The sequence below is a fragment of the Paramormyrops kingsleyae genome, chromosome 8 (genome assembly GCF_048594095.1).
Source record: "Paramormyrops kingsleyae isolate MSU_618 chromosome 8, PKINGS_0.4, whole genome shotgun sequence".
Taxonomy (NCBI): Eukaryota; Metazoa; Chordata; class Actinopteri; order Osteoglossiformes; family Mormyridae; genus Paramormyrops; species Paramormyrops kingsleyae.
The window spans coordinates 157,231-184,449 of record NC_132804.1 but is presented as its reverse complement, the minus strand read 5'-3'; the positions used below and the strand labels follow the sequence as shown (position 1 = coordinate 184,449).

General features: G+C 40.9%; 1 protein-coding gene and 1 long non-coding RNA gene across 6 annotated transcripts; one reads left to right on the top strand and one right to left on the bottom strand.

Annotated features, from left to right (window-relative positions):
* Nucleotides 1–3,628: 3,628 nt before the first annotated feature.
* Nucleotides 3,629–7,945, bottom strand: LOC111852546 (uncharacterized). 2 transcript variants are annotated; one of them, XR_002840257.2, is made up of 4 exons: nt 7,790–7,945; nt 5,661–5,838; nt 3,880–4,005; nt 3,629–3,734 (listed from the first exon to the last, which is right to left on the bottom strand). It is a non-coding gene; the product is annotated as an uncharacterized lncRNA (long non-coding RNA). The 2 variants fall into 2 exon arrangements; XR_002840256.2 differs by having other exon boundaries at nt 3,880–5,838.
* An 18-nt stretch (nt 7,946–7,963) lies between these two features.
* Nucleotides 7,964–26,562, top strand: LOC111852544 (protein bicaudal D homolog 2-like). 4 transcript variants are annotated; one of them, XM_023828590.2, is made up of 8 exons: nt 7,964–8,481; nt 12,059–12,271; nt 20,747–20,899; nt 21,204–21,623; nt 21,717–22,619; nt 22,981–23,132; nt 23,419–23,644; nt 23,826–26,562. In XM_023828590.2, exons 1-8 carry the CDS (start codon nt 8,251–8,253, stop codon nt 23,826–23,828), a joined length of 2,301 nt encoding a protein of 766 aa, XP_023684358.1. In that variant the 5' UTR covers nt 7,964–8,250; the 3' UTR covers nt 23,829–26,562. The 4 variants fall into 4 exon arrangements, with proteins under 4 accessions (XP_023684358.1, XP_023684357.1, XP_023684361.1 ...); XM_023828589.2 differs by having other exon boundaries at nt 23,419–26,562; XM_023828593.2 differs by lacking the exon at nt 7,964–8,481 and having other exon boundaries at nt 12,237–12,296; nt 23,419–26,562.
* Nucleotides 26,563–27,219: the final 657 nt, after the last annotated feature.

Genomic DNA, 27,219 nt, shown 5'->3' with positions numbered 1-27,219 from the left:
TGTATGGTGCATTTTCACAACATTACATTGTCTCAAAGTGCTTTACATTATCCCTACCCAAACCCCCCCAGTGAGCAAGCCAGAGGTGATAGTGGCAAGGAAAAACTCCCTAGAAGGAAGTATCCTTGGGAGGAACCAGACACAGAGGTGGGTGGGGGCATCCTCCAGGGGCCGGCAGAGGACGTCAAATGAACAAGATGGCAAAGTTCTCATGCACACTGTCCAAATTTTAACATTTGAGTTTCAAAGCAGGGGGCAGGCAGGTGATGGCAGGCTGGTGCTGGTGTTGCTTCTGATGGCAAGAAAGTGTTACCCCGCTACTTGCTCATAATATCATGTTTCTTAAAGAGTTGTTCATTATGTAATTTCTTTATATTGAACTGAAGATGTAGATAAAAATTTAAATATTTTTGTATGTAATTACAATCCTGCTGTCCTGGAGTTATCTGAAACATCATAACGAAAAAAAAACAGGTGAAACACATACAAATCTTAGAACAAGGCTTGCAAAATAAAATAATTAAGGGCCATCCTAACAAAATGTACTAAATTATTGGATGATTGGTATCGATGTGCATCAATGCTCTAGGACTGGAGACAGAATATGTCCTTCAAACAACACAGCCAAGTTGCGTCGTTTAAGATATCACTCCAGCGGCCTCCATAAGGTGCATGTATGCTCTAATGCGTTCAAACTGCATGTGATGTCCATGGGCCTGTAATGCTGCTCTCACCATTCTGTATCCACAATGTGGCATGTGTTGCTTAATACCTGTCACACAAGCATCTAACTCTTCATCAGTAAAACTGCTATATCATGCTCTGACTGAGAGATTGCATTCTGCCATTTGTCTGCATACTCTGCATGGGCATACTCCTAGAATTAATGTTTGGAACAGATAAATTCATATCCATGAAATTTGCGATCTGTTCTGGTGATATAATCATATCATCTTTGCTCTTGCTGAATAGTCACAATGCACATCTCCCTATCTGTCAGGTTTTGTTGAATTAGTCAAAGAAATTCAGATGCACCATTCAAATACAGTCTGAAATTTAACCTTCTACTGTACATCCGGGACTAGCTGGATCAGTGATAGATTGCCAATAGAGTTCTCTTCTGGAACTTAGGTCAAAATGGAGCAAGCAGTGAGTACAAGCACTGACTGACTTGGCAGTAGATTTTCTTTGATTGTGCCATTTATGTTTCTTGTCGTTTACTGGTCAGGATATTTCTTGTATTGAATATTATAGCAATGAAATTACAATTCAAATGTTTTCAGCTGATATATGCAATGTTTAAATTACAATCCCCAAAAATTCAAAGCATCATTAATGCAATGAGTTTTTATTCAATAAGTGTAATTCAGTGTGTTCATTTGCATCAGAGGCTTTCGTCACTAAATTTATTTACATAGATTCAAGTCCCCCAAACTTTATAAAGGATAAATTCGGCATCATGAAACCATTAGCAGAAGTAAATAAGGACCTAACATGGAAGTGCCATTCAAAAACACAAAGGATACTTCCAACTGCTGCAGGCAGGGTTTGTAAAGAGACCCATATGCTCTATGAAGATTAATGAATAGTCTGGCTAATTCCAACAAATGGACACAATTCTATTGATTATTTGTCATGTAGCAGGGAAAAAGTGTTGTTATGCCAAGCCCTGGCAAAAAAAATATAAACCAGCAAGTAATCACTTCTTTAAAATGATAATCATTAATCTTGCACTAATGTTAATGTGAATACATTTTCTTGCAATCCGGTCACCATGAGGAGGATGGGGTCCTCTTCCGAGTCAAGGCTCCTCTCATGGTTTCTTCCTGCTAGAGGGAGTTTTTCCTTGCCACTGTCGCCTCAGGCTTACATGGTGAGGGTTCGGGCCGGTTATATGTAAAGTGCTTTGTGACAATGACTGTTGTTAAAAGCGCTATATAAATAAAATTGAACTGAATTGAAAATGAATAGATATGTGACTGTCCTTGAGACATTATGTTTTGACCTGGTTCAGACCCCTAGAACTGAGTCTGCACCCTGTTCTTATGTAGTGTCTCATTAATTGTGCAATGGAGAGTTTTAATGAACTCAAAAACCTCAGAAATAAATTAAAAGGCAATTAGAACTGACTTCGCATTCAATGTGACAAGGGGTTTTCTGCTTGTAGCCAGTATGGTGCAGTTTTCTTTGATTAGCTGTAAGTGTTTTCCAGAAAGACCTATGGATTGGAGATGCCCAGATTGTAGGACTTGGGGAGGCTCACACCCAGGGAGGTGTTGAAGAACATGCATTAGGACTGCTGCATTGAGCAAAAACATCTCATCTGTACCTTCCTGTCATATGGGTGATTTACTGATTGCATGGCTGATCATGACTGCAATGCTACATTTAAACACACATACAGTACACACATATACGTATATATGTAAACATACAAACACATTGGCTATTTTACCCATTCAACACTGCTCATTGAGGCAAATATCTAATTTGCCAATCAAATATCAGCAGGTACAGGTCAGGAGCTTCAGTTATTGTTCACACCAAGGACCATTGTTACTTTCTGTTACTGCTTTCTTCCCATTTGGCCAACAGAGGTCGCTGGTGGTGATCTCATCTCCTCCCTCTTGGGTCTCGTTCATACATGCCTCTCATTTGGTCTTCGACAATCCCTGTATATTAGTACCCGCTTGTGTTCAGTCCCCTAGATTAGTCATTGTCATTTTCTGCATCAATCTTTTAGAGGTGAATTTTGGTACTTGCATTAATGGCACACTATCACTCATTCTGCTAGTCCTGGATCTACAGTAGAATGGTGTTGCTGCAATATCTCAGTCCAATCTCAGAAGGTCTGCAAAAAATGTTTATAAATGTTTGCATATATATATATATATATATATATATATATGTCACTACTGACAAAGCTGTGATTGCTGGTGATTTTAATATTCAGATGGAGAATGACAGTGATCCTTTAACCACAACATTTGCTGCTATTCTTGACTCTGATGGTGTGCGTCAGAATGTAGTCGGGCCTACTCATGCCTGTAACCACTCCCTGGATTTGATTCTTAGCCATGGTGTCCTGGTGGAACATGTATCTATTACCCCACAGAATCCTCTACATTCAGATCATTACTTGTTAATGTCTGAAATACAATACAGGCTCCTTTGGCCCCAGCTCCGAAATACAGTACAGTCGTTTCATAGTTTCTTGACCAATTTTCACAATCCTTCAACCTTACACTGAAAATGCACTTGAACAAGTAACTGTAAACACTGATAAATCATTTCACAGCACTCTTGATCTTATACCTCAACTTAAGAAGATAAAGCATAAGGATAAGAAACCTGCCCCCTGGTACTCTGATCATATATGTATATATGGCGCTCAACTACTGTAAACTAGAAGTTTTCAGATCCGCCTGAAAAGAGAGTCTCTCTGAGTATAGACAAGCACTAGTGACTGCTACGTCTCTGTATCTCTCCAGACTAATAGAAGAATACAAAAAACAATCCTAAATTCCTGTTTGAATCTGTGTCTAAGTTAACAAAAACTTCTTCAATGTTAAACTCACAAGTCCCAGAAGCTCTTAGGAATGATGACTACATTTTTAATGGTAAAATAATTAAGATTAGATATACCACCTGGAGCATGTGTGTAGCGACATACAGCTATCAGTCTTCTCCTAGTCATATTAGGACTGATAATGATACCTTTGAATCTTTCTTTCCTGTAAAACAATCAGAATTTTTCAACTTTATTTCCTCCTGTAAATCTTCTTCTAGCCTTGTAGACCCAATTCATACTAAACTTCTTAATGAGATTGTACCACTAATTAGCACTACTTTGATAAACTTGTTAAATTTGTCTCTTACGCTTAAAGAGCTCTGCAGTGGATCCCAGTGGATGTGCGAGATTCAGTCTCTTGTGATGTCTCTCCTGCCTGCCCTCCTGCTATACTGTACAACTGTTCATCCTGTCATCAGAATCAGCACCAGGAGCTGCATGATCAAAATCAAATCAAATCACTTTTATTGTCATGTCCAACTTTCGTGAGGCTGTGCCTACTTGTCACGCCCACGGAGGCGGGTCAACCAGGTGTCGGGCATTAGGGACTAATTGCCTCCCTTATTTAAGGAGGGAGAAGATCACAGTCAAACTGCGAAGTATTGCGCTAATGACTAGCCTTACCGAGCATTCTTCTGTCTGCCGTTCTCGTCTGCTCCCGTTCCTTGCCTGTTTACCTTTTGTGAAACCCTTACCTCTTATCCCTTACCTCCTTAGTCCCACTCCCGTCCTTGATTCTCCAGTCCTGCTGAGCCCGGCTTCCCTCGTCGTCCAGCCCTCCTGTTACCCAGTCCTGTGTGTATCCGTCGGACGGACTCATCGGCTTTCGACCAACGCTCTCGTCTCTCGACCACGATTACTGCTCACCCCATTTGGACCTGGTTGCCAGATCACCACCACAAGGAGGGTGCCTCTGCCCTGCACCACCTCCCCGGTTACTCGGGCTGCAGTGCTCTCCTGCATTACCTGTGTGGAGGGGACTCTTGCCTGTAACTGCTTGCTCTTTGCCTTATTAAAACCCGGCTTTCCCCGTACTTCTGGATTTGTGTCTCCCTCGTCAGCTCGGTGTGACACTACTGTTGTGAAAATGTGCTATACAAAAAAAAATTGAATTGAATTGCCAATGCATGCTTCCCAACCTGACCTGACTGACCTGAAATTAATGGCTAGAAATAATTCATTCTTGTCACAATAATTCAATCACAGAGCTTTCATTGCCATTTTTAAAAAGAAATGCATTGTCTTTGGAATACGAACCCATGGCCACGTAAGCAAGAAATTATCATGGTGGTATCACACATGGTGTCATGTGCACCCATCTATTACACTGAACCACTAATACACTGTGTTCAACAATGTTTGTCCAGGAATGTATAGTGTGATTAAAATAAAATGAAACTAAATAAAATAAACATAATTACTGATATAACCTGTTTGACTAAATGCATTGTAATAGCTGATTGTTCTTCTATGTTTTCCTCTACAAGAAGTGCCCGAGCCTCCAGAACCTTGCCCAAGGGAGGCTGCCACCCATGCTGTTTTTATGTAGCACCTTTCACAATAGACTCGCCCCAAGACGCTTTACATGGGTGTGTTGTGATAAGTGCAACATCTTAAAGTGTCCCCAGGCTCCTGGCTCAAGAGGGGCCACACTTCCCACACCTGGTCCCACAGCAGCTGTGCCACCCAAACCTGACCTGAGAGATGTCGTTCTGACCCAGGTGAAACCATGCCTCTGACTAAGACACAAACTTTTTGGGTTGCTGTGTCTCACCTGCTGCCCCACAGAAAACCCAAGTAGTCTCATTGGTGGCACCAGGTGCCCCAGTTGTGCCCTGCTCACCTCCAGGTGCCCCAGTTGTGCCCTGCTCGCTTACAGGTACCCTGGCTGTGTCCTGCTCACCTGGAAGTTTGTTGGAGCATTCTGTACCTTTGGTTCGGTCACCTCCTACCTCATCTCCTGCCATCCTGTCAGCCCCCTCCATGCCTGTTGGTACCTCAATGGCACCCTCCTTATCGGTTCTGGCCTCATTGGGACCCTCTGTGCCTATTGGTGCCTCAACAGCACCATCATTGGCACTGTTCACACCTGTTAAGCCTGCCAGAGGTCATCAGCTCCCAACTCCCCAGCTGCTGCCTGGCCGGCTCCTGACTCCCCGGGTACTGCTTGACCAACTCCTGCCATTTCCACAAACCCTGTTTGGATGGACCCAGAGAATGTCCCACTAAAAGACTTCGAGTGGGGCTCCAGGTCGCAGGGCTCCCACCTGTGTTGGCAGGGACACAGGAGATGGGTCAGCCAAATCATTGTCTTCCAGAGAGGGAAGCAGAGACACAAGGCCAGAGATGGCTGCCTAGGCTCCCATCCACCCAAAACTGCCCTCTTGGGTTGCCCTCCTGCGTAGTCCAAAGGGACAAGATCCTCCATTCCTGCTTTCCCATCGGGGCGTTCTCTCTCTGCTACCCCACTGTGCCAGCATTTGCCACCTCTCACCCTTTGTCCAGCTGTCCTTGGCCCTGAGGGCTCTCAGGATATGCCCCACATCCTCCAGTCCCACCTAATGTTCCAACGCTCTATAGTGCCTTTGTTTTGCTCCAGTTTTTGCCCTTTCTTTCCTCCCTCCATTTTCCTAAATGAAGTTCCTGTGTCCTGTCCACCCTGGCTCTCTGTCTGGTTCTAGTGGATGTCTGGATCTGCCCGGATGCCACCAGTGCCCGAATTTAAGGAGACGCAGGCGGATCTGGCCCAGAATCACTTGCTATGTGATTGGGGGCCATTAAAAAAAACAAAAAAAAAACATTACAAATAAAAACTTCTCCCTCAAGTAGAGTATGTCAAGACCCAAACCTTAATCAATCCTTAACTGGGAGATCTGGCACTACACAAGTCCAGGTTATGTTCTGTCCAATAGGACATTAGGTGACTTGGACGCTATGCGAACATTATAACACAGTATAAATACCTATATGGCATTCTGCAATTATACCGTACCTACACTGCACCTGTACTCCCTAAAAAGTCAAGATACTTTAAATAAGAGAGAAAATACACGTTAAAATATAATCATAAAAGTGCTATCAAGTATTATTGGTATTATAAGTTAGGTAGTCAAGGTATTGTACTATCATACGGCTGACAGCGCAGTCATTTTGCTTACACTAGCTACATGTGGTGAATTATGGGTGTTATACTGTAAGTTAAACAGACTATGTACTGTAGCATTGGTTTACACCAGCTACACAAGACGCACTACAGCTGCTTACCCCTGTTGGGTCCTGTTCAGATTACAATATTTGGCATGTTTTTACTACCCAAAAAGAAAAGATTTTTTAAACACTTGTACAAAATTAATATTCTGAAATACCCACTATTTATGCTTTTACAGAGTCTAACACAAATGCACTTTTAATATGATTGACAGTGTGAGTTTTGGATATAGGCTTTCAGTGTCAAAACGGCAGTTTTTAACCCCTTCTGCCTCACGCACATACTGTATCAGTCACTGGCAGCCGAACTGTGGACTGTGAAAACAATTAACAAATCAGACTGATCAGTATGAGCTGCCATGGTTGGACCTGTTTATATGGTGAAGTTTTTTTATTATTCGCGTTTGAAAATAAAAAGACAAAGTATGTTTGCCAAAGTATATTTCTTTATTTAATTTCTTTTCTTCATTTTTTTCGTTCTGCATTTCTTTCTAATGATATTTTATGTATCACGACACATCTATGTAGACGATTCTGTTATGAATGGCGCTATATAAAAATAAAATAAATTCAATAATATCGGCAGATTTCCGGGTGGGGTGACATCATCCGAATTCACAAACGGTGAACTTCGCCAAGTTTTCTTAAAATGTGAACATTTTCATTGTTATTTAGGGAAAAAAAAGTAATCAATGTCTTAACGTTTGATTCCTTGTATTACGTAAACGTTTAACAATAAACGAATAAGCATGATTGTCTCATATTGACATTTCGTTTTATTGTATTGTAGTTTAAACAATATAACCATGGTTAAAATCTTCTTCATTCGAAAAATCAAATCAATGTCGTGATGTCTTATGCTTTGTAATAAATACATTGAGAACTTCAGATTCCAGTATTCCAAGTCACTTCATAGCAGCATAAGCAAGTTTCTACTAACCGCAAGATGCTATTTATTTATTTATTTATTTATTGATTTATACATACATACATACATACATACATACATACCAAAGAAGAGGACGTCTCTGCCGGCCTCCCGTATGTGCACAAATCCGCAAAGCACTTCGGGGTGTGAAGTTAATTTTCTCATGCTCCGAGACTGTTTTTACAGTTGCAGTACTTCCTTTCCCAGCATGCACTGTACGAAAATTGGGAGCCACCCTAAATAAAATCATTTCTGCCAAAAAAAAACATCTAGCCCGATAGACATTAATGGGCGGATGGTTACTCAGGGAAAAGATTAAACCGCAGTTAAGGAAGAAGTTTAAAATAGAAAAGTATGATGGTCGCAGGCGAAGTTAACCAGAATTTAATACGTCACTTAAAGCGGTGCCTGGAAGCGTGTCATAAAAACACAGCCATGGAATTTCGCAGTCACTGAAATAAAAACTTCCAAAAGATAGCTTCCCATCTCTGGGATCTCGATCTGTTATCGCTTGTCCTAAACCCTTCATCCGTGTCGGCACAATATGTCCGAATCAGAGTGGTCTGGCGTGACGCTGACGGACGCCGATCCGCGGCGGCTCCGGGCAGAGATCGAGCGCCTGTACCGGGAACTGAGCGAAACTACCCATGAAAAGATGCAGGCTGCAGAGTACGGGCTAGCCGTACTGGAGGAGAAGCAAGAGCTGCAACGGCGCCACGACGACCTGGAGCTGGAGTACGAAAGCATGAAACAGGAGCTCAATCAGCTGAAACAGGTACCCGCCTGCCCGTGTTCACGATCAGGTACGAGGACATGCATCGGCATGAAAAGGTACCTCTGTTAATAAACTGATTTATTACAGCCATGTTGTCCTGAGCTGACAAGCACTGTGAATAAAGTTTCGTCATATATGCTTTAAACAGTTATTTTAAAATGTCAGTTTAGGTATTCTGTATGCATTGATTTATTTTGTTTCTAAATTACACTCTATGCTTGACTAGCATCTTTTCAGTGTTATATATTTTAAGGCAGTTAATGTACTTTTCCGTCGTTAGGTAAGACCTGGTGCCAAAGAAAAGCCAGATTATGATTCAGTATTTTAATCTACAATAAAGAATTGTACACAGAAGAAGGGTGAAGGAATGTGCTTTGAAGTTGCAATTATGAGGCATGTAAGAATAGGGATTTATACCCTTTATTGCTTCAGAACCAGGTGACAGGGGGCTACCTATTTCCAAGCTAGAGGAGCAAAGAGTCTTGGGGGGGGTGGGGTTGTTACTCCTCTATTGCCGTGAGACTAATCTGAAATGTCAAAGTCAGAGTCCCAGTCGTCTGGACATGCTCCACTTTAGGAACAGTGGTCTAGAATGACGTAAAAATGCTGAGAAAGATAGCAGTGCCAGTCTAGAAGAGGTCTGTTGACGGCAGGAAGGGAAGTTTCGGAGGCTAGTTTTATGACTAACAAGCAAAACATATACTGATGAGGAACAGCCCTCTGAGGTTACATGAGGATCTGCTATTGTATCAAATAAATCAGTAAAATTAAGTTACTTTTGATAAAAACCAGTGGCTAATTAACAAAATAAATGAGCATTACCTGTCTGGTAATTTTCACAGTGTTGCAAAGTTATTTAATGAAAGGACCAGCCTTCAGATCCCAGATAACCAGGATGCCTAGTTTATAAATGGAGTAGGAGGTGGAGCAGGCCATGGAGAGTGTGCATTGGACAGGAAGTGACATCACTTCTACATTCCCTTTCTTCTATGTCTGAATGGGTGGGGTCAATAGACGACTGCTCATCTGATAAACTCATTTTTTTTCACTGAAACACAGTGGACTTGAAAGGAAACATCTGTTTATTTCCATGACAATGAAGCTGTCTTGGTTTTATAGACAGGAGAAAAATTACAGTGTACCTCATACATGAGTTACATTTAGTACCATTGCTTATATTCACTCATATTTACATCTATTCATTTAGTAGATGCTTTTTTCCCAAAGTGACAACCAAGTGAGAGCAGGGTCAACCAGTCCCAGGAGAAATTGGTGTTAAGGCCAATGCAGACATGAGGGAGGAAGACAGACAATATGGTATCCCCTTCATTTTAATTTTCAAGGTAATTTAAGTCTTTTCAGTTTTCCAACAAGAGTACATGGGGCTCCTGCTGGATTAATGAAGAAGAACAAACATGAAAGAGCAGATTATGCAGTTGCATGACACAATCTAAAGCAGGGGTGCCCAACTCCAGTCCTGGAGGGCCAGAGCCCAGTGTAGCTTAGTTCTTTCCCTCTTCCACCATAAATGATTCAGCTCAAGAGCTGTGTGGTAATTAGCACCAGGTGTGTTAAATGAGGGGAAACCCAAAAATATGCAGGGCTCTGGCCCTCCAGGACTGGAGTTGGCTACCCCTGATCTAAAGGTATCATATCTTAATAATATAAATAGTATGAATATAAACACTGACAGAAAAATTTTGCAAAAATCACAGTATTGTGAGTGTATTTTTAACCCTGTTACCTGAGCAAGAAGATCGTTAATGTGGTCAGTATGTTCACCAGAAGGCTGGTTACAGTGTGTGATCTCTTGTGTCATGGTATGGTTGTTTCTATAGTTACTTGCAGTATGCAGTTTACTAGCTGCCAAAATAAATTTATATTACCTTGTCAAAAGCAAAGTGTGACACTGATTGAATTAAACATGCATATGCACAGATATTAGTTAGAAAGCTGTGAACATGCACATTTACAGAAAGTAGTCATTAGCCCTCCCACCATACCTGTTTTTTTATTATTCATATTAACCACATTACATATTATTTTTACAGGTGTATGTCCGTCCATCCATCCATGCATCCATCTTCTGTAACCACTTGTCCTATTCAGGGTTGTGGATGGTCCAGAGCCTATTCCAAAAGCAATGGGGGCAAAGCAGAGACAACCCAGGATGGGGCACCAAAACATAACAGGGCACCCTCACACATGCACAGTTTGGTAATCCCAGTTAACCTCAACATGTTTTTGGGCTGTGGGGGGAAACTGGAGTAGCCAGAGCAAACTTAGTTCACATGGAGCCATGGCAGAGACTTGAACTCTGGTCCCAGAGTTATGAGGCAACAGTGTTAACCACTGCACCACCATGCTGCCTATAGGTGCATGTTTGCTAATAAAATATACATCATGCGTATGTTTGTGAAATTGAAATACAGTAGGATATATTGGTACTGAACGTAATTTTCTGGTCATTAGAAAAGTTTTTCAAGGACATGGACGAATACTGTACCTTGAAGGTTGTCCTAGAAGGATCATTTTCTAGTGCCTTTAGTGAAACTATTTGACCTGACCATGATTTAGTGTGATATGTAAGGGGTATCCCGGGATGGGCTCCGGGCCCCCCGTTACCCCAGTGGAGATTGAGTGGTCACGATAATGGATGGATGGATGTAAGGGGTATATCATGACGAGGTGTGCGGTTTTATGAAAATCAACATCCTGGCCTGATGCATTACACAGAGTTGGCTATTTTCATACAAACGCACACCTTGAAGTGGTTTATCCTGCTTAAACCTCAGTTAACAAGCAATTATTTCAGTTTGACAATGTCTCAATGTGCTCTTAAAAATATAGGCCTAGTCCTTGTAATGATAGAACATCTGGTCAAGCTAGTCACTGCGAGTGGCAAGTCCCTTAAGTTACCATAAGGCCCATCAACAGACAGACACTTGTATTCTGAAAACAAAGGAAAATTCCTGATAAGAATGACCATGTATTTGTCAGTAAAACACATTAATATAAAACTGTTATTAGGCTACTGGAATTACCTGTGGAGTTACAAAAAAATAATCAACACCCACGTGACATCTCTGAACCAATAAGAAAATAGTATTTGCCAAAACCGTGGTATAATCACTACTACCAAATATTTTAGGTCAACTATGTGCTTATTATATCAACAATAATACTATGCAGCCATAATGATTTTATGTTCTGTTTTTATTACAATAAAACCCTATTGTTGTCACAAGTTCTGATCCCACACTTGTGGCAAACCTTAAGCCTCACAACATGGTGCGCATGACTGAGATCCTCAAGTAAAATCTGGTTTTTCTGTGATTTGAGCAATATCTTAACTACATAATCATAATTACTCTTGAGGTCAGAATCAAGTTTGAGGAGTTCTGTAGCAAAACCTGTTCCTGCTAAACAAATAACCGTGATACCTGTGCCTGCTAACTTAACATGCTGTCTTGTCCCAGCTAAGATGAAGGTTGTGCCATCAATGATCTTGTCAGGCTAACTGTTGCTATGCCATGTTATGATGTCTTAGGATAGCTTTGGTGTAATTGTTGCACAGGCTTTCGGACACGCTCATTCCAACCACAGGAAGGTGACAGCGGATGGAGAAAGCCGCGAGGAATTGCTGCTGCAAGAGACTGCCTCAAGACAGGCATTATTTGATCAACGCCAGCTGGACCTCCAGGTGGAGCTGAGGCAGCTACAGAGTGTACTCATCAGTACCCAAGCTGAGAATGAACGTATGGCAGCAGTCATCCAGGATTTGAGGGAGGTTGGTCAGAAATCCTGAGGCCCATGTATGTGTCTGTCATGATTTAGCTTGATACCTTAACACAGCGTGTGTACATTTCCTGGTCTTGCAGCTGGCTTTCTGTGACAATAGGTGTGGTGTGTCATGTTCATGGATCATCTAGTGAGCAAAATGCAGTACAGGCTTTAGTTATGACTGTTGGGATATTACCCTCTTAACTCTAGTGGTGTGTCTACATAACGACTAGATGCACTGCTGAAATTCATCCATCCTTATTTTTACCCAGCCAGTGATGAATTTGTTTCTACTCCATGGTTGACAGAGCAGAATAAGAGAACCCTCCAGAATTCCCTAATCCAGGCAAATGACCTGCTGTTTCAACCAGTTCATGGTGTTTCATTCTAGATGATGTATGTGTGTTTAGTAGCATGTCAGATGTTATGCTAAAGTACCTTATATAGTTTAAAAACACACATAACAGTTTAAAAACACAAGAGTTCTCACGAGTTTTACAACACCGGATTAGGTGTTCTGGAATGGAAGTATAAGTTGCATTGGGTAGTGTTAATAGTTGGCAGGGCTTTGCACATCTGAAATATCCATCAGCTGCCAGCCCTGAATCTAGCCTTCAGTCTGCATTGCCAGGTACCTCCTCAGGGGCTTCTATAGGCAGTGACCACTGGACAAAGAGATAGCAGTGTTAGATTACAGATTTTTGATTTTCACCATTGTGGCTCTGCTTAAGGTCAACACACTTGTAAGTCATTGATCCATGAATTGACGCAAATGTCACACGGATTGTAGCTACACAATGCAAAATTAAAGTCTGGGGGAAAAATAATAATATTCTGTGGTCTTTTGTTATAAACTGTAGTTTGTCAGTACTTAGTCTACACAAGTTTTCTAATATTCAAGCAAGTACAGGTGTTTGTTGACTTGCGTCCGCATTTGGAGCCTGGACCACTGCACATAAGTCAATATGAGTGCATCCGGATAGTTATAGGTGATGGGCAAGACATTAAGTACTGTAATACATGCACAGTACTCAACAGCAAATGACAATGTAATTATATAATCACAACACATAATAAAAAGAGGCACAAAATTCCTAGTGTTTTGTAAGTTACTGAAAATGAGTAATTACATTTACTACTTAATTAAAAAAATAATTCAATTACTTTATTAATTATTGCATATAATTAAGCAATAACATACGGGAAGGAGTGCAGTTGTACTCCAATAAATCATGGCTGTGCTTTAGTTGTACAGTAGGTACGAGACTGCCGGCAGAGTGCCGAAGATAATCACAGTGATATATTGGAGTACAACCACACTCCTTCTCGTATGTTGTTGCTTTTATAGAACAGTTCATCAAGTAGCATTTATAAGCTAACAGTTATAAGATACAGAATATTTTGTTAATTTATTAAAAGATTTCCGTACCTCCACAAAACAAATAAATAAATAGTTCTCTCAACGTCAGTGAAAGTGGGACGGGCTATCGCGTCCAAACCTTCCGCATACCTGGAAAATTCAGTCTATAACTGATAGTTTTGTCTAATATTGTTGGTGCCACAAGTGAAACAACTAGCCAGTTTATTAGCAAAATAACTTTTCATTGTACATTAAAACCACGTCACAGGTCAAATAAATGTAATCTTTTATTGTGTGATCCTTAAAAGCACGATGAGAAAGAATAAACTTACTTTCACACACAGATGGGGGGCCTTTAAGGAGGCAAACGTGGATACAGGCAGTAGAGAGAGAACACAACAAATCATATTTTGAAAATTTCGGTTTGGCAGCTTATATAAACTTAAAATCTGAAATGGATCAAAATTAATCCGACAAAATTGAATACATATACTTTACTCTCACTTCCATCTGTGTTCATTTTTGAAACTGGTGGAAATGTGGGCTGGTTCTCAAAAGGCACAGAACAAGTTCCAGCCCAGCACCAGCTCCATGTTGCTGGAAATGAAGCATATGTAGCAGTTTTCAGATACACCTGTAACAGCACAAGACTGTTACACCCCACAGTGCAAGAAGGAGCGCTTCCGTCGATCATTCCTCCCCACAGCTATTAGACTTTACAACACATCACTGCAGTGACCATATAATCGGTATATATAATCCCTGTATATGTATATATGTGTGTGTGTGTGTATCTATATATATATATATATGTGTATATTTGTGTGTATGTACAGTTGAAACCAAAAGTTTACATACACTGTATAAAAAGACATAACTTTTTTTTTCTTACTGTCTGATATTAAATCATACAAAACCCTTTCAGTTTTAGGCCCGTTCGGATTCCCAAAATAATTTCTATTTGCTAAATGTCAAAATAATGTGTGAGAGAATTTTTTAGAGATTTTTTTATTACTTTCTTCAAAGTCAAAAGTTTACATACACTATGGTTACTATGCCTTTAAACTATTTGGGAAAGCCCAGATGATGATGTCATGGCTTTGGAAGTGTCTAATAGGTTAACTGACACCACTTGAGTTGATTGGAGGCACACCTGTGGATGTATTTAAAGGCACACCTCAACACACTGCTTCCTTTTATGGAGGGAAATCCCGGACATTTTTCAAAAGGAATTGCAAATTTTGCATTAACGTTTGCTTTTTCGCTTTCGCGAACGAACACTGACGACCACATTTCAAATAAAAAAGCAAAGTCCATTTGCAATTGCATTTCCCATGTCTTACAAGGGAAATCCCGGACATTTTTCAAAAGGAATTGCAAATTGCATTTGCAATTGCGTTTTCCATATGTGGACGCATATTGTAAAGCAGAAATAAGAGGACTGAATGTTACTGCTTGAATAAAACACATGGGATATTTTCAACTGAATTTGTTCTTTTGAAATTTATTTTGAGGCGAAATAAAATTAACTGAATTCATGTGGTTGAATTATAAACATGCACTTTATAATACGTATGTTTTGGAACTTAATTTTGGATTATTCGATAAGTGTAATTCAACGTGTTTCTTCCACACCCCTCTTGGTAGTCGACTGCGAGTGACGTCACTCCCCATACAATCACGCCCCACAGTATAGACCCACCCCTGACCCTTGTAAGACATGGGAAATGCAATTGCAAATGGACTTTGCTTTTTCATTTGAAATGTGGCAGTGTTCGTTCGCGAAAGCGAAAAAGCAAACGGTAATGCAAAATTTGCAATTGCATTTGAATTATGTCACACTTTATGCGTCCACATATGGAAAACGCAATTGCAAATGCAATTTGCAATTCCTTTTGAAAAATGTCCGGGATTTCCCTTGTAAGACATGGGAAATGCAATTGCAAATACAATTTGCAATTCCTTTTGAAAAATGTCCGGGATTTCCCTTGTTAGACATGGGAAATGCAATTGCAAATGGACTTTGCTTTTTCCTTTAAAATGTGGCAGTCAGTGTTCGTTCGCGAAAGCGAAAAAGCAAACGTTAATGCAAAATTTGCAATTGCATTTCAATTATGTCACACTTTATGCGTCCACATATGGAAAATGCAACTGCAAATGCAATTTGCAATTCCTTTTGAAAAATGTCCGGGATTTCCCTCCATATCCTTTTGTGACACCATGGGAAAGTCTAAAGAAATCAGCCAAGACATCAGGATGAGAATTGTGGACCTCCACAAGAGGGAGCAATCCTTGGGAGCAATTTCCAGATGCCTGAAGGTGCCACGTTCATCTGTTCAAACAATTATACGCAATTATAAACAACATGGGAATGTCCAGCCATCATACCGCTCAGGAAGGAGACGGCATCCTGAGTTCAAGAGATGAATGTGTTTTGGTGCGGAATGTGCGTATCAATCCCAGAACAAAAGCAAAAGACCTTGCGAAGATGCTGGCTGAAGCTGGTAAGAGTGTATCACTATCCACAGTGAAACGAGTCCTGTACCGACATGCGCTGAAAGGCTACTCAGCGAGGAAAAAGCCATTACTCCAAAAGCGACATAAAAAAGCCAGATTACACTTTGCAAATACACACAGGGACAAAGACCCTAATTTCTGGAGACATGTCCTGTGGTCTGACGAAACAAAAATGTTTGGCCATAATGACCATCGTCATATTTGGAGGAAAAAGGAGGAAGCCTTCAAGCCTGAGAACACCATCCCAACTGTGAAGTACGGAGGTGGCAGCATCATGTTGTGGGGGTGTTTTGCTGCAGGAGGGACTGGTGCACTTCACAAAATAGATGGCATCATGAAGAAAGAACAGTATGTTGAAATATTGAAGCAGCATCTCAAGACATCAGCCAGGAAGTTAAAGCTTGGGCGCAAATGGGTCTTCCAAATGGACAATGACCCTAAGCATACTGCAAAATTGGTTACAGAGTGGCTTAAGGACAACAAAGTCAATGTTTTGGAGTGGCCATCACAAAGCCCTGATCTTAATCCCATAGAAAATTTGTGGTCAGAGCTGAAAAGACGTGTGAGAGCAAGGCGGCCTACAAACCTGACTCAATTACACCAGTTCTGTCAGGAGGAATGGGCCAAAATTCCATTAAACTGTTGTGAGAAGCTTGTGGAAGGAACCCAAAGCATTTACGTCAAGTCATTCAGTTTAAAGGCAATTCTACCAAATACTAAGCAAATGTATGTAAACTTTTGACTTTGAAGAAAGTAATAAAAAAATCTCTAAAAAATTCTCTCACACATTATTTTGACATTTAGCAAATAGAAATTATTTTGGGAATCCGAACGGGCCTAAAACTGAAAGGGTTTTGTATGATTTAATATCAGACAGTAAGAAAAAAAAAAGTTATATGTCTTTTTATACAGTGTATGTAAACTTTTGGTTTCAACTGTATGTATGTATGTATATATATATATATATATGTATGCATATATTTATTCAGCAGCTGTTTATCCATATACCAAGCATTGTGTATATGTTTCTTTTTTTCTTTATATTTTTACTTATATATTTATACAGTTTTAGAAATTGTTTTTATTGTCTATATTTGTCACACCCTGCTCCGTTCGATCCTAATGTGTGCCACGCCCACCTCGTTACCTCGTGTTCAGCCCTGATTGCGATCGCCTGTGTCCTATTAAGTCTAGCTTGTCTTTTGTATTTAGTCCTCGTCTGAGTCAGTCTTCCCCAGACTTGTCATTGTAGTGTCCGTTGATGTCCGTGCCTGTTCGTCCCTCCCTAAATAAACCCCGTTTCCCTGACTACCTGGCTCCGATCGCCTGCCTACCTGCACCGCTCGTCCACGAACGTGACAATATTGTTATTTTTTGCTGATCCTATGGATCCTGTTATACTTTCTTTTTTTACTGTCTTTTTCATTATTGCTGCTGTTTCTAAAGAATTTCCCCATTGTGGGATTAATAAAGTCAATCTAATCTAATCTAATCTAATCTAAAAGCAGAGTGATACAGCTAATGTGAAATGTCCGAGTGCAGTTATACTCTGATAACCGTACTCATAGACCCCTCTTGTCCAGTCACATGTCTTGGTAGGAACTAACTGTAAAATTAGTTACCAGGGAAAGTAACTTTTCAACTCTTTTATGAATGCATGCATACCTGGACAGCACACACGTCGCCAAGACATTGCTTTAAGATCGTATCCATTTAGAAACAGTATGCCTTCATTTGGGGTAAACAGAACATATCTACCCTATACAATATAAACATATATAGTATAAACCTATTGTGGGTTAAATAGCCTAATTAGGAAAAATAACAGTAGGGTAAACATGGTATATTGAGCTCATTAACATTGTGTTGCTGTTGAAATACATTGCACAACCATCAGGGGGATGTTATAATTAAATGTTCGGTAACAATGTATTTTTCAAGTATTGCGGTGATATTGTGCCAATGCATGTGTGCTCTCTGGATAGTTGTATTGTTGTAGTGTTGCTGCTGTAACAGTGCGAGACAGATAAAATTTGACAGTTGTATTATCACTTTACCTATAATATCATCCATTCATTACGGCACAGTAAAGTCTGATCACATTAGATCATAAACAGATTATTAGGGGAATAGCTTGCATTTATCCATTAATATGTTCACGCAAGACAAAAGTAACAAATAACGAACCCATTTAAATTTCAGTACTTTTCATTGCGTTATTTGATTTGAGAATGTAATTAGTTACATTACTCATTACAGCCGACAGTAGTGGAATTATAGTAACACGTTACTACCAACACTGCAAATTGCACTACAAAATGAAAAGATGCGTGCCAAGCCGAGAAGGAAGACTGCTCAAAACTGCGGTGAAATATTTTATTGTACAGTAGGTTTCTTTTTATGTAATGAAATAGATACAGTACTTGTACTGCACTTGTTCTGCTTATTGAAGCAATCCATCACGTATACATTTCTATATGTACATACTGTATTGCAGGTTAAATTTGGACAGGGGTCACATATGTTATTATGGGATGTAGTGCTGCCCATTCTCTTGCGCTTGTTACAGTAAGCAATGTACCTGCTTATGTCCTACTGCGTCCGCTTTCAGGCGTCACTCAAACAGTTCATAAAACATACTGTGGACCTTGGACATAAAGACGATTGGATGTTACTCGATGGGATGTAAGTCAACAGATACTTGTATTCAGCCAATAATCTTTTTAAAAGTCTGATGTAAATGTCACCGGAACTGGATATTCTCCTCGTAAGGGTGTCTCAAATTCTCTATTGGCATCTAGTCAGCTGTGCTCATTTCTGTACCACCTTGTCTGAGCTGATACAGTAAATATCACTGAGATATTAATGTTCAGCCAATCATGAATCTGTCCTTTATTCATGGTGGACATCATAGTCTCCCTTCAGTGTTGCCGAAAGGTTGTGGGAATGCACTCGTCTAACCTTCAGAACCAAGTTGTTTGGATTGTGTCACATGATAGTACATTTTTTTGTATATAGTACAGTACATAGACTCTTTGTAACCGTAAAATGCATCACTTTTTTAACACTGTAATTCCCTATGACCAAAAATACACATTCTCTTTTGTACAACTGCACAATGGGCCTCATTCACCAATATTTTCTTAAGAATTCTCTTAAATTGGTTCCTACAAAATTTGTTAACAACTTACGTCAGATTCATGACGTGTTCTTAAGTAGCAGAACTGTTCGCACCTTTGTTCTTAAGAATGGTGAATCCCACATCTTCGTAACTGAGCGCGTGCCAGTTTGCCCTAATTAGCATAGGGAAACGCCCAGCAATTTCCCATAAAAGGGCATGAGACATTAGGGTCATGTGCAAGGAATGGCAAAGAGATGCGCAGGCTGTGAGCCGCTTGGCACTAAGGAAAAAAAACTTCAGTGATGCTGAAGTAGAAGTATTAATACAAAATCCCGTTATAGTGGACTCGTTTATAACTGAATATCGCCTATAACGGACGAGGTCCGCTGGTCCGGCTGTGCGCCTTTAAGAACATGCAGAACAAGCATCGGATATAGCAGACTCGCATATAACGGAATTTCGCTTATAACGGACAAACATCTTGGTCCCCAGGGCTGCTTTTAGCTGTAGTTTTGTTTTGCTATAACGGACATACAGGCTCCACCTACAAGGCGCATGGCATGGCGGTGATACACAGATACGTAGTCGGGATTATTAATAGTAACGCATCTGGTCAGGTAAAGTTGGATTACTACATATACAATATAATAATCTATACCACAAGTGTGTCTGCTGGTGTGTGGCATGAGTAAATGTTGTCCTGTTGTTGTGTTCTGGGCATACAGCAACTCTGGATATAACGGACTTTGGATATAACGGACTGTTTTGCCAGGTCCCTTGAAGTCTGTTATAACTGGATTTTACTGTACAGGAGGTAAATGCAAATAGACACATGTTATTTAGTAGCGTAACCAGTGGATATAAAGCCCCCAAGAAAGCTGATACATGGAAAGATATCACCTTCTCTGTGAACGCTGTGTGCCAAATAAATCTAAATGATGTTAAAATGTGCGTTCCATTCTCAGAGCATGATTGGCAAGCTCTTCAAGAAGTAACAAAAATGCCATTTTGATAGCAAGGCTAATGCACAGAAACAGACCTATTTATAATCTGCATGATCACCGTTACTACCATGAAAATAATTTTTACACTTTATTATTATTATTTTTTACATTTTACTTTTATAAATTATTCAAATACTATCATTTTATGAACTGTAGAATGAACAAAACTGCTATAACCGATTATTTTGAACAAAATATCATTACTGAAATGTTCGTACGTATGGTCTTGAGTGTGTGTAGATTCTGTTCTTAGCTAAGAACAAATTCAGATAAGAAAACATTGGTGAATGTCAGAATCTTTGTAAAAAAAAGTGCATACGTGTGGTTTAAGAACAAATTTGTTCGTAAGAACGGTTGGTGAATGAGGCCCAATGTTCTTTTCCTCCAAGTTTCATTCCATAACTAAAATGTCTGCATCATCACTATGCCACATTTGCCCTTGTATCCTCTCCAGACTTGGTTTGCTCTCCCTCTCTCCAGATCAACCAAGTGGGTGATATGCAGCGCAGTCGACTGCGCGATGAAATCAAGGAATGCAAGTCCCGGGAGGGCCGACTGCAGCAGGATTTCACAGAGCTAGAGGAGGAGAACATTTGCCTGCAGAAGCAGGTGTCACTCCTTAAGCAGAATCAGGTGAGCACAGATATGGGCAGAGTTGCAAGCTTTTGGTCCTAAAGATACATCAGGACAGCTAAAGTCTGTTGTATCAGCATGGATTTTTTTGGTCTAAAGGCAGATACATTTGCCTGCTATTCTTACAAATGCATTTGCAGATTTTTAGTGAGGTTACTCCAACCTAAATCCCTTTAGGTAGTTAAGTTGTGCTTTATGTTGTTGCCAAGAAAGGTTTCTTTTTTCATGTATAAACTAATAATGTGGTTTCCAAAGCCCATAATACTTTAACCATTTTCTAGTCTGGCCTATCACCTCTTTCTAGGTCGAGTTTGAGGGCTTGAAGCATGAGACCCGGAGGTTAGAGGAGGACCTTCAGTTTCTGAATGGTCAGCTAGAGAGTGCCGTACAGCTGAATGAGATCACTGAGCGGCAGCTGGCTGAGGCTCTGGAGACAATCTCCTCAGAGCGTGAGCAGAAGGCTGTGCTGCGCAAAGAGCTTTCCCAGCATCTGGGTGCCAGTTCTGTGTCCCCATGTTCCCTGAACTTGCCCCTAGATGGGCTCAAGGCCAATGCTGAGGAATCACCTGATGCCCATGACAGCAGCGGTAGCACGCCAGCGAACCGTGCTGAAGACACAATGGTAGATGATGGGCGCTTCCGCCCTGCCCCAAGTTTGGTGGATGAGCTACTGAATGAGCTCAGCATCTCCGAAATCCAGAAGGTGAACCAGCAGCTCCTGCAGGTATGTCCTTAGCCAGCTTCCACTCCTTGGGCCATGCCTGGTTAGTCAGTTGTGAAAACACCAGAGGGCTGAATGGTTTCCTGTGTACTGCAGGTGGAGAGGGAGAAAGGGGCCCTCGTGATCTCACTGCAGGAGGCCCAGGTCCAGCTCAAGCATACCCAGCAGGATCTAGCTGAGAAACAGGAGCATGTGTGCCGCCTACAGGAGACTCTTAGTGCCATGAGGAAACTTCAGGCAAGCAGAAGTCAAAAGAGGATAGCTGATGAAGAGCTAGAGCTTGACAACCAGCAGGAATTCAGTGACTATGACCTGGACTTTGACGGGCCTGAGATCCTGGCGTGCAAGTACCAGCTGGCAGCAGCAGAAGTTGGGGAGCTGAGAGAGGAGTTGGAGGGACTGCAGGCCAGACACCGGGACGAGCAGGCCCAGTTTGAGAAGGAGAGGATCGAGCTTAAGGCCCAGGTGCAAATGTTGACAGGGAGGTTGTCAAGCCTAGAGGAGAGTAACCGCTCAGGCCATAAGGAAGCAACACATCTGGCACAAGAGCTGGAGCGCATTAGCAGGGAGGCGAGAGAGTGGCATGGTAACCTCAGTGTGGCCCAAGAGGAGATGGCTGCCTTCAGTGAAGAGCTAGCCAGCCTTTATCACCATGTGTGTATGTCCAACAATGAGACCCCAAGCCGTGTCACGCTGGACTTTTACAGACAGTGTGGGGCCAGCAGCCAGGCCTCAGAACCTGATCCAAACTCACAGAATGAGCCTTCGGATGTGTACAACCTGGGTGCTATCATCCGGAAGCAGCTGAAGCACCTCCAGCAAGCCGTGGACCGTGCTGTGGAGATGTCCCATCAATGGGGAGCAGAGTCAGGGGCGTGTCTGCCAGCAGATTGGGACCAGGAAGCCTGCATGGAGGAGATGCTCAAGCTCAAGGCTCTGCTGAGCACCAAGCGTGAGCAGATAGCCACATTGCGGGCTGTTCTGAAGGCTAACAAGCAGGTGAGGATGAGGAAGTATGACCTTCAGGTAGCTCATAATGACACAAAACAGGATGGTGGAGATTGTGGGGATGGTGTCATAGATGTGTCTATCAAGGAAGCTGGTATTGCATGCTCTATATCTCATTTAATGTTGATTTTTGTCAAGACAAAAGATTATACCCAAGCCACGTGTGGGTAAGTCATTGGTTATTCTGAAGGTCAATAATCATAAAGGAACTTTTGGGACAGCTTTAGCCGGATAATCATTATAAGGCTATAGGTCACAGGGGGTCTGAAGTCAAATCCAAGGAAGTTCTGTTGATTGATTGGTTTGCTGGCTGGGGCACTGCCTACCTGAAGTGCAGCTTTTGACCACTTAGACTGCTGAGGTGGCCCTAGCTAGTCTGAAGAGCAAGTATGAGACCGAGAAGGCAATGGTGACAGAGACCATGACAAAGTTACGCCAAGAGTTGAAGGCCTTGAAGGAGGACGCCGCCACCTTCTCTTCACTCCGAGCCATGTTCGCAACACGGTAAGTGCATGACTGTCTTGTAGTCTGGGCTGTTGATAGCAGAAGCATATTAAGAACACACAGTAAGTGCCATATTCAGTTGAAGAGATTTTTATAAGAATCTTAACCATGCTGTTCAGTCTAAATAATGATATGCATCTGTGTGTAACTCTTGATGTAATGGTCATGTGTGTTTGATCTGTGACCATGTTTATGCATATGGAATGGTATACAATAAATCAGTATGGAAAAAGGTATGTGTATCTGTACTTCTGTTCACGTGTGCCCTGTCATATTTGTACTCCAGATGCGATGAATATGTCGCTCAGGTGGATGAGTTGCAGCGCCAGCTGGCAGCAGCGGAGGAGGAGAAGAAGACCCTGAACTTGCTGCTGCGTATGGCTATCCAGCAGAAGCTAGCCTTGACCCAAAGGCTGGAGGACCTGGAGTTCCACCAAGAGCAGTCAAGTCGGGGGGGTCGTGCCCATGGTAGGGTGCTGACAGGGCGGGGCAGGGCTACCTCGCATTCTCGTGTAAGTCCTTCCTACAAAGATACATAGCGATGGTGTTCTGCATTCATTTACTATTCACTACCTGTATCTGTGTTGTGTTAATAAAATCAAACTTCTTTGTCCTTTGAAAATTTTTGTTTTATCCTGTATATTACTAACAATGTATAATACTACCCTTTTTGTATTTTTCCTCATTGTGCAGTAAGGTATAGGCACCTAGATGGGTCCTCTAACTCCAAGTGGCAGCTGACAGCTGGTCTGTCTCCACCATGACTACTGGAACCCAAAAAAACCACAGTGCCAGGTTATCCCGACAGAGTCACTGTTACAATAAATACTCATCCAGTTCTTGATGCCACAAGTTGTAGGAATTTTATGTGTACAAACAGCTGAGGACTCATCAGGACAGTCCATGGTCCTGAGTTTGGCCGTAATATATATATTTTTTAGACTTTCTTGCAATCCTTATAATTTTTAACAGCCGTTATGTAGTCAGTCTTTTCATAAGCCTGAATCCATCTTCAGTATTAATTCAGGACTGTGTTAAATAATTGTAGTTTTATTGGATCCCCTTTGTGACGTTATACATAACTCCCTTGCCATTTTGGAGATGGTCTGATCCACTCATCTGAGCAAAATGATTTGGTTGTTGTAAAAGTCACTCAGTTCTTTATCCCAGTCCATTTCTTCTGCATTCAACATTTCTACTATAAGTACCAAATGTTAGCTTACCATGTAATATATTCTTTAACACACACCTTTTTTTACGAGATATATCAATGGGCCAAAACGAATTGACTATGTGTAATGTGAATTTTTTGTTTTGTTTTTATATGGACAGTGATGTTTGCATAGCATGCAAGAGTTTTCATGTTTTCTTCATGTGAAGTAGTGGAGAGAAGAGTGAGATTGTACTGTGGGTGGGATGGCAGTAACCATACCTTAAGAAGGACATTGCTGCCTTAGAAAAGGTGCCACGGAGGGCTACGAGAATGATTCCTGGTCTTAGAGGTATGTCTTATGAGGAGAGGTTAGCTGAGCTGAATCTGTTTAGCCTCAAGCAAAGGAGACTAAGAGGAGACATGATCCAGGTGTATAAGATTCTAACAGGTCTGGATGCTGTTCAACCAAATGGCTATTTCAATATTAGTTTAAATACTAGAACTCCTGGCCGTAAATGGAAACTAGCTGGAGAACATTTAAAAATGAATTTGAGGAAGCACTTCTTTACAAAGCGTGTAGTTGGAATAGTCTTCCTGTTAGTGTAGCGCAAGCTGAAACCCTGGGTTCCTTTAAATCAGAGCTAGATAAGATTTTAATAACTCCAAGCTATTAATTAAGTTCTCCCCAAACAATCTTGATGGGCCGAATGGTCTCCTCTCTTTTGTAAATTTCTTATGTTCTTCAGTTCTGTTACCTTTGTGAAAGTGATACATATTTACTGACACATAACAGCTTACAGGAGCTATGCAAATGCTGAACTGGTGCTCTTACCTTCCTGAAATTTGTTGTGTATTTTAATTTCAAACTGCACACAGGGTGAAATTATTTACATGTATATCACTAATAGTAAGTTGTCACAGAAAACTCTACAAAGAGCAAGTTGAGGGAGGTGTAAAGACAATTTCCCCACGGGGATTAATAAAGTATTATTATTATTATTATTGTCTTTCACTTGTTTTATGAACAAAACGATATATTTTTTCTAATTTTACCCAGTGTTGATTATTATTGTCAATGGAAAAAATGGGAATTTGGCAGTATGTCTTACTATAGTCACAATACTACATAGCTATGAAGACTTTTTGTAATGTAGCAATTAAGAAAACTGACATACCTGCAAGGTTAATGTAAATATTAAGTATTTTGAAAGCAATCGATGAGTATTACTCTAAAAATGGCCATTGTCAGTGGAGAAAAATTTAGTTCAGCATAATTTATATTCATACTAGATCTCTAAAGATCACTTTTGTCAGATTATTACATTATTAAATCATATGAATCTAAATTCCAAGTGCTGTTACAGAATTGTGTTTAGGATTCTGAAAATGGGTAGCATGGTGGCGCAGTGGTTAGCACTGTCACCTTGTAACTCTGAGACCTGTGGCCTGTACTACGAAGTGGTGTTACTGGCTTATCGGGGTAACTTGTCGGATTTAAGGTACCACAGTTTAAATGGACTTCATATTCGTTCACTTACATTTTGCCCAGACTACCTTAAATCCGACAAGTTACCCCGATAAGCCAGTAACCCCGCTTCGTAGTACAGGCCACTGGGTTCAAGACTCCAGCCGGGTTCCATGTGTGTGGAGTTTGCATGTTTTCCCTTTGTCATTGTGGGGTTTTCACTGGGTACTCTGGTTTCCTCCCACAGTCCAAAAACATGCTGAGGCTAATTGAAGTTAACAAATTGCCTATAGCTGTGAGTGTGCCCTGCATTAAGTTGGCACCCCATCCTGGGTTGTTTCCTGCCATTGTGCCTGTAGCCTCTGGGATAGGACCCCCATGACCCTGAATGGGATGAGCAGTTTCAGAAAATGGATGGCTGTATTACAAAAATGAACACTAAGGTCATTGTGTCTCATCCAAGCTGCTTTATTAATTTGAATTTTGCAGAGGGCAACCTAATTTCTGTTTGTTACTTATAATGGGTTATACAATATTTGATATTTTTTATTTCAGTGTGGTCATGATATGTAACTAGGCTCTATTGCTAAGCCAGATATAATTTATTATGAGATTTAAATACAAAACTGTGTTTAAGACAATGGAACTTCAGTGGAAAAGAAATGTTCCTCTGGGAAAGGGCTGTTTACTTTTACAATAACAATATAGAAAGTATTGTATTTTTATACAAATTTATTGTTGGTATTTATTTAAAATGTTTTTTAAAATACTCTGCTATTTTAAAGTATTATTAAAGTTATGCAAATGCTAAATTGGTACCTATTGGATATATTAATTTACTGAAGATTTAAATCAGTTTGTGTGTGGGGAGGGTGACAATAACATGGATGAAATCACTTGGCAGTTAAACTGGGGGTTGATTAAAAATAAACTACTCAAAGGATTGTGTCAGCTTCGGTGGGGAGTGCGAGCAAGGAAGCAGGCGAGCGAAGCCAGGAAGTCCGGTAAAAGGGTTTATTTAGAGGCAGAAGGACAGGTACGGACATCGACGGACTATACAACAATGACAGATCTCGGGTACACTGACTTAGACACGGACTAAATACAAGACACAGGCTAAGGGTAACGAATCACAGGTAAGAGACAATCAGGGAATCACACGAGGTAACGAGGTGGGCGTGGCACACATCGGGAGCGGACGGAGCGGGGCGTGACAGATTGACATAATTGACAGTCTGAACAAATATGAAAGTAAATGAGACATATTTCATATAGGGGTGCAACGATTATTCGACATTGTCGACAAAAATCGACAATAAAAATAGTTGCCGACAAATTTTATTGTCGATAATTGTCGCCAGACGTATTTTTAAATGGAGTGAGACGTTTCCCTTTCTACCTGTGCAATACTGCCGCTTTCCAATAGACTGCATCAATACGCGACACTGGTGAGATTTACTCTCGCGCAA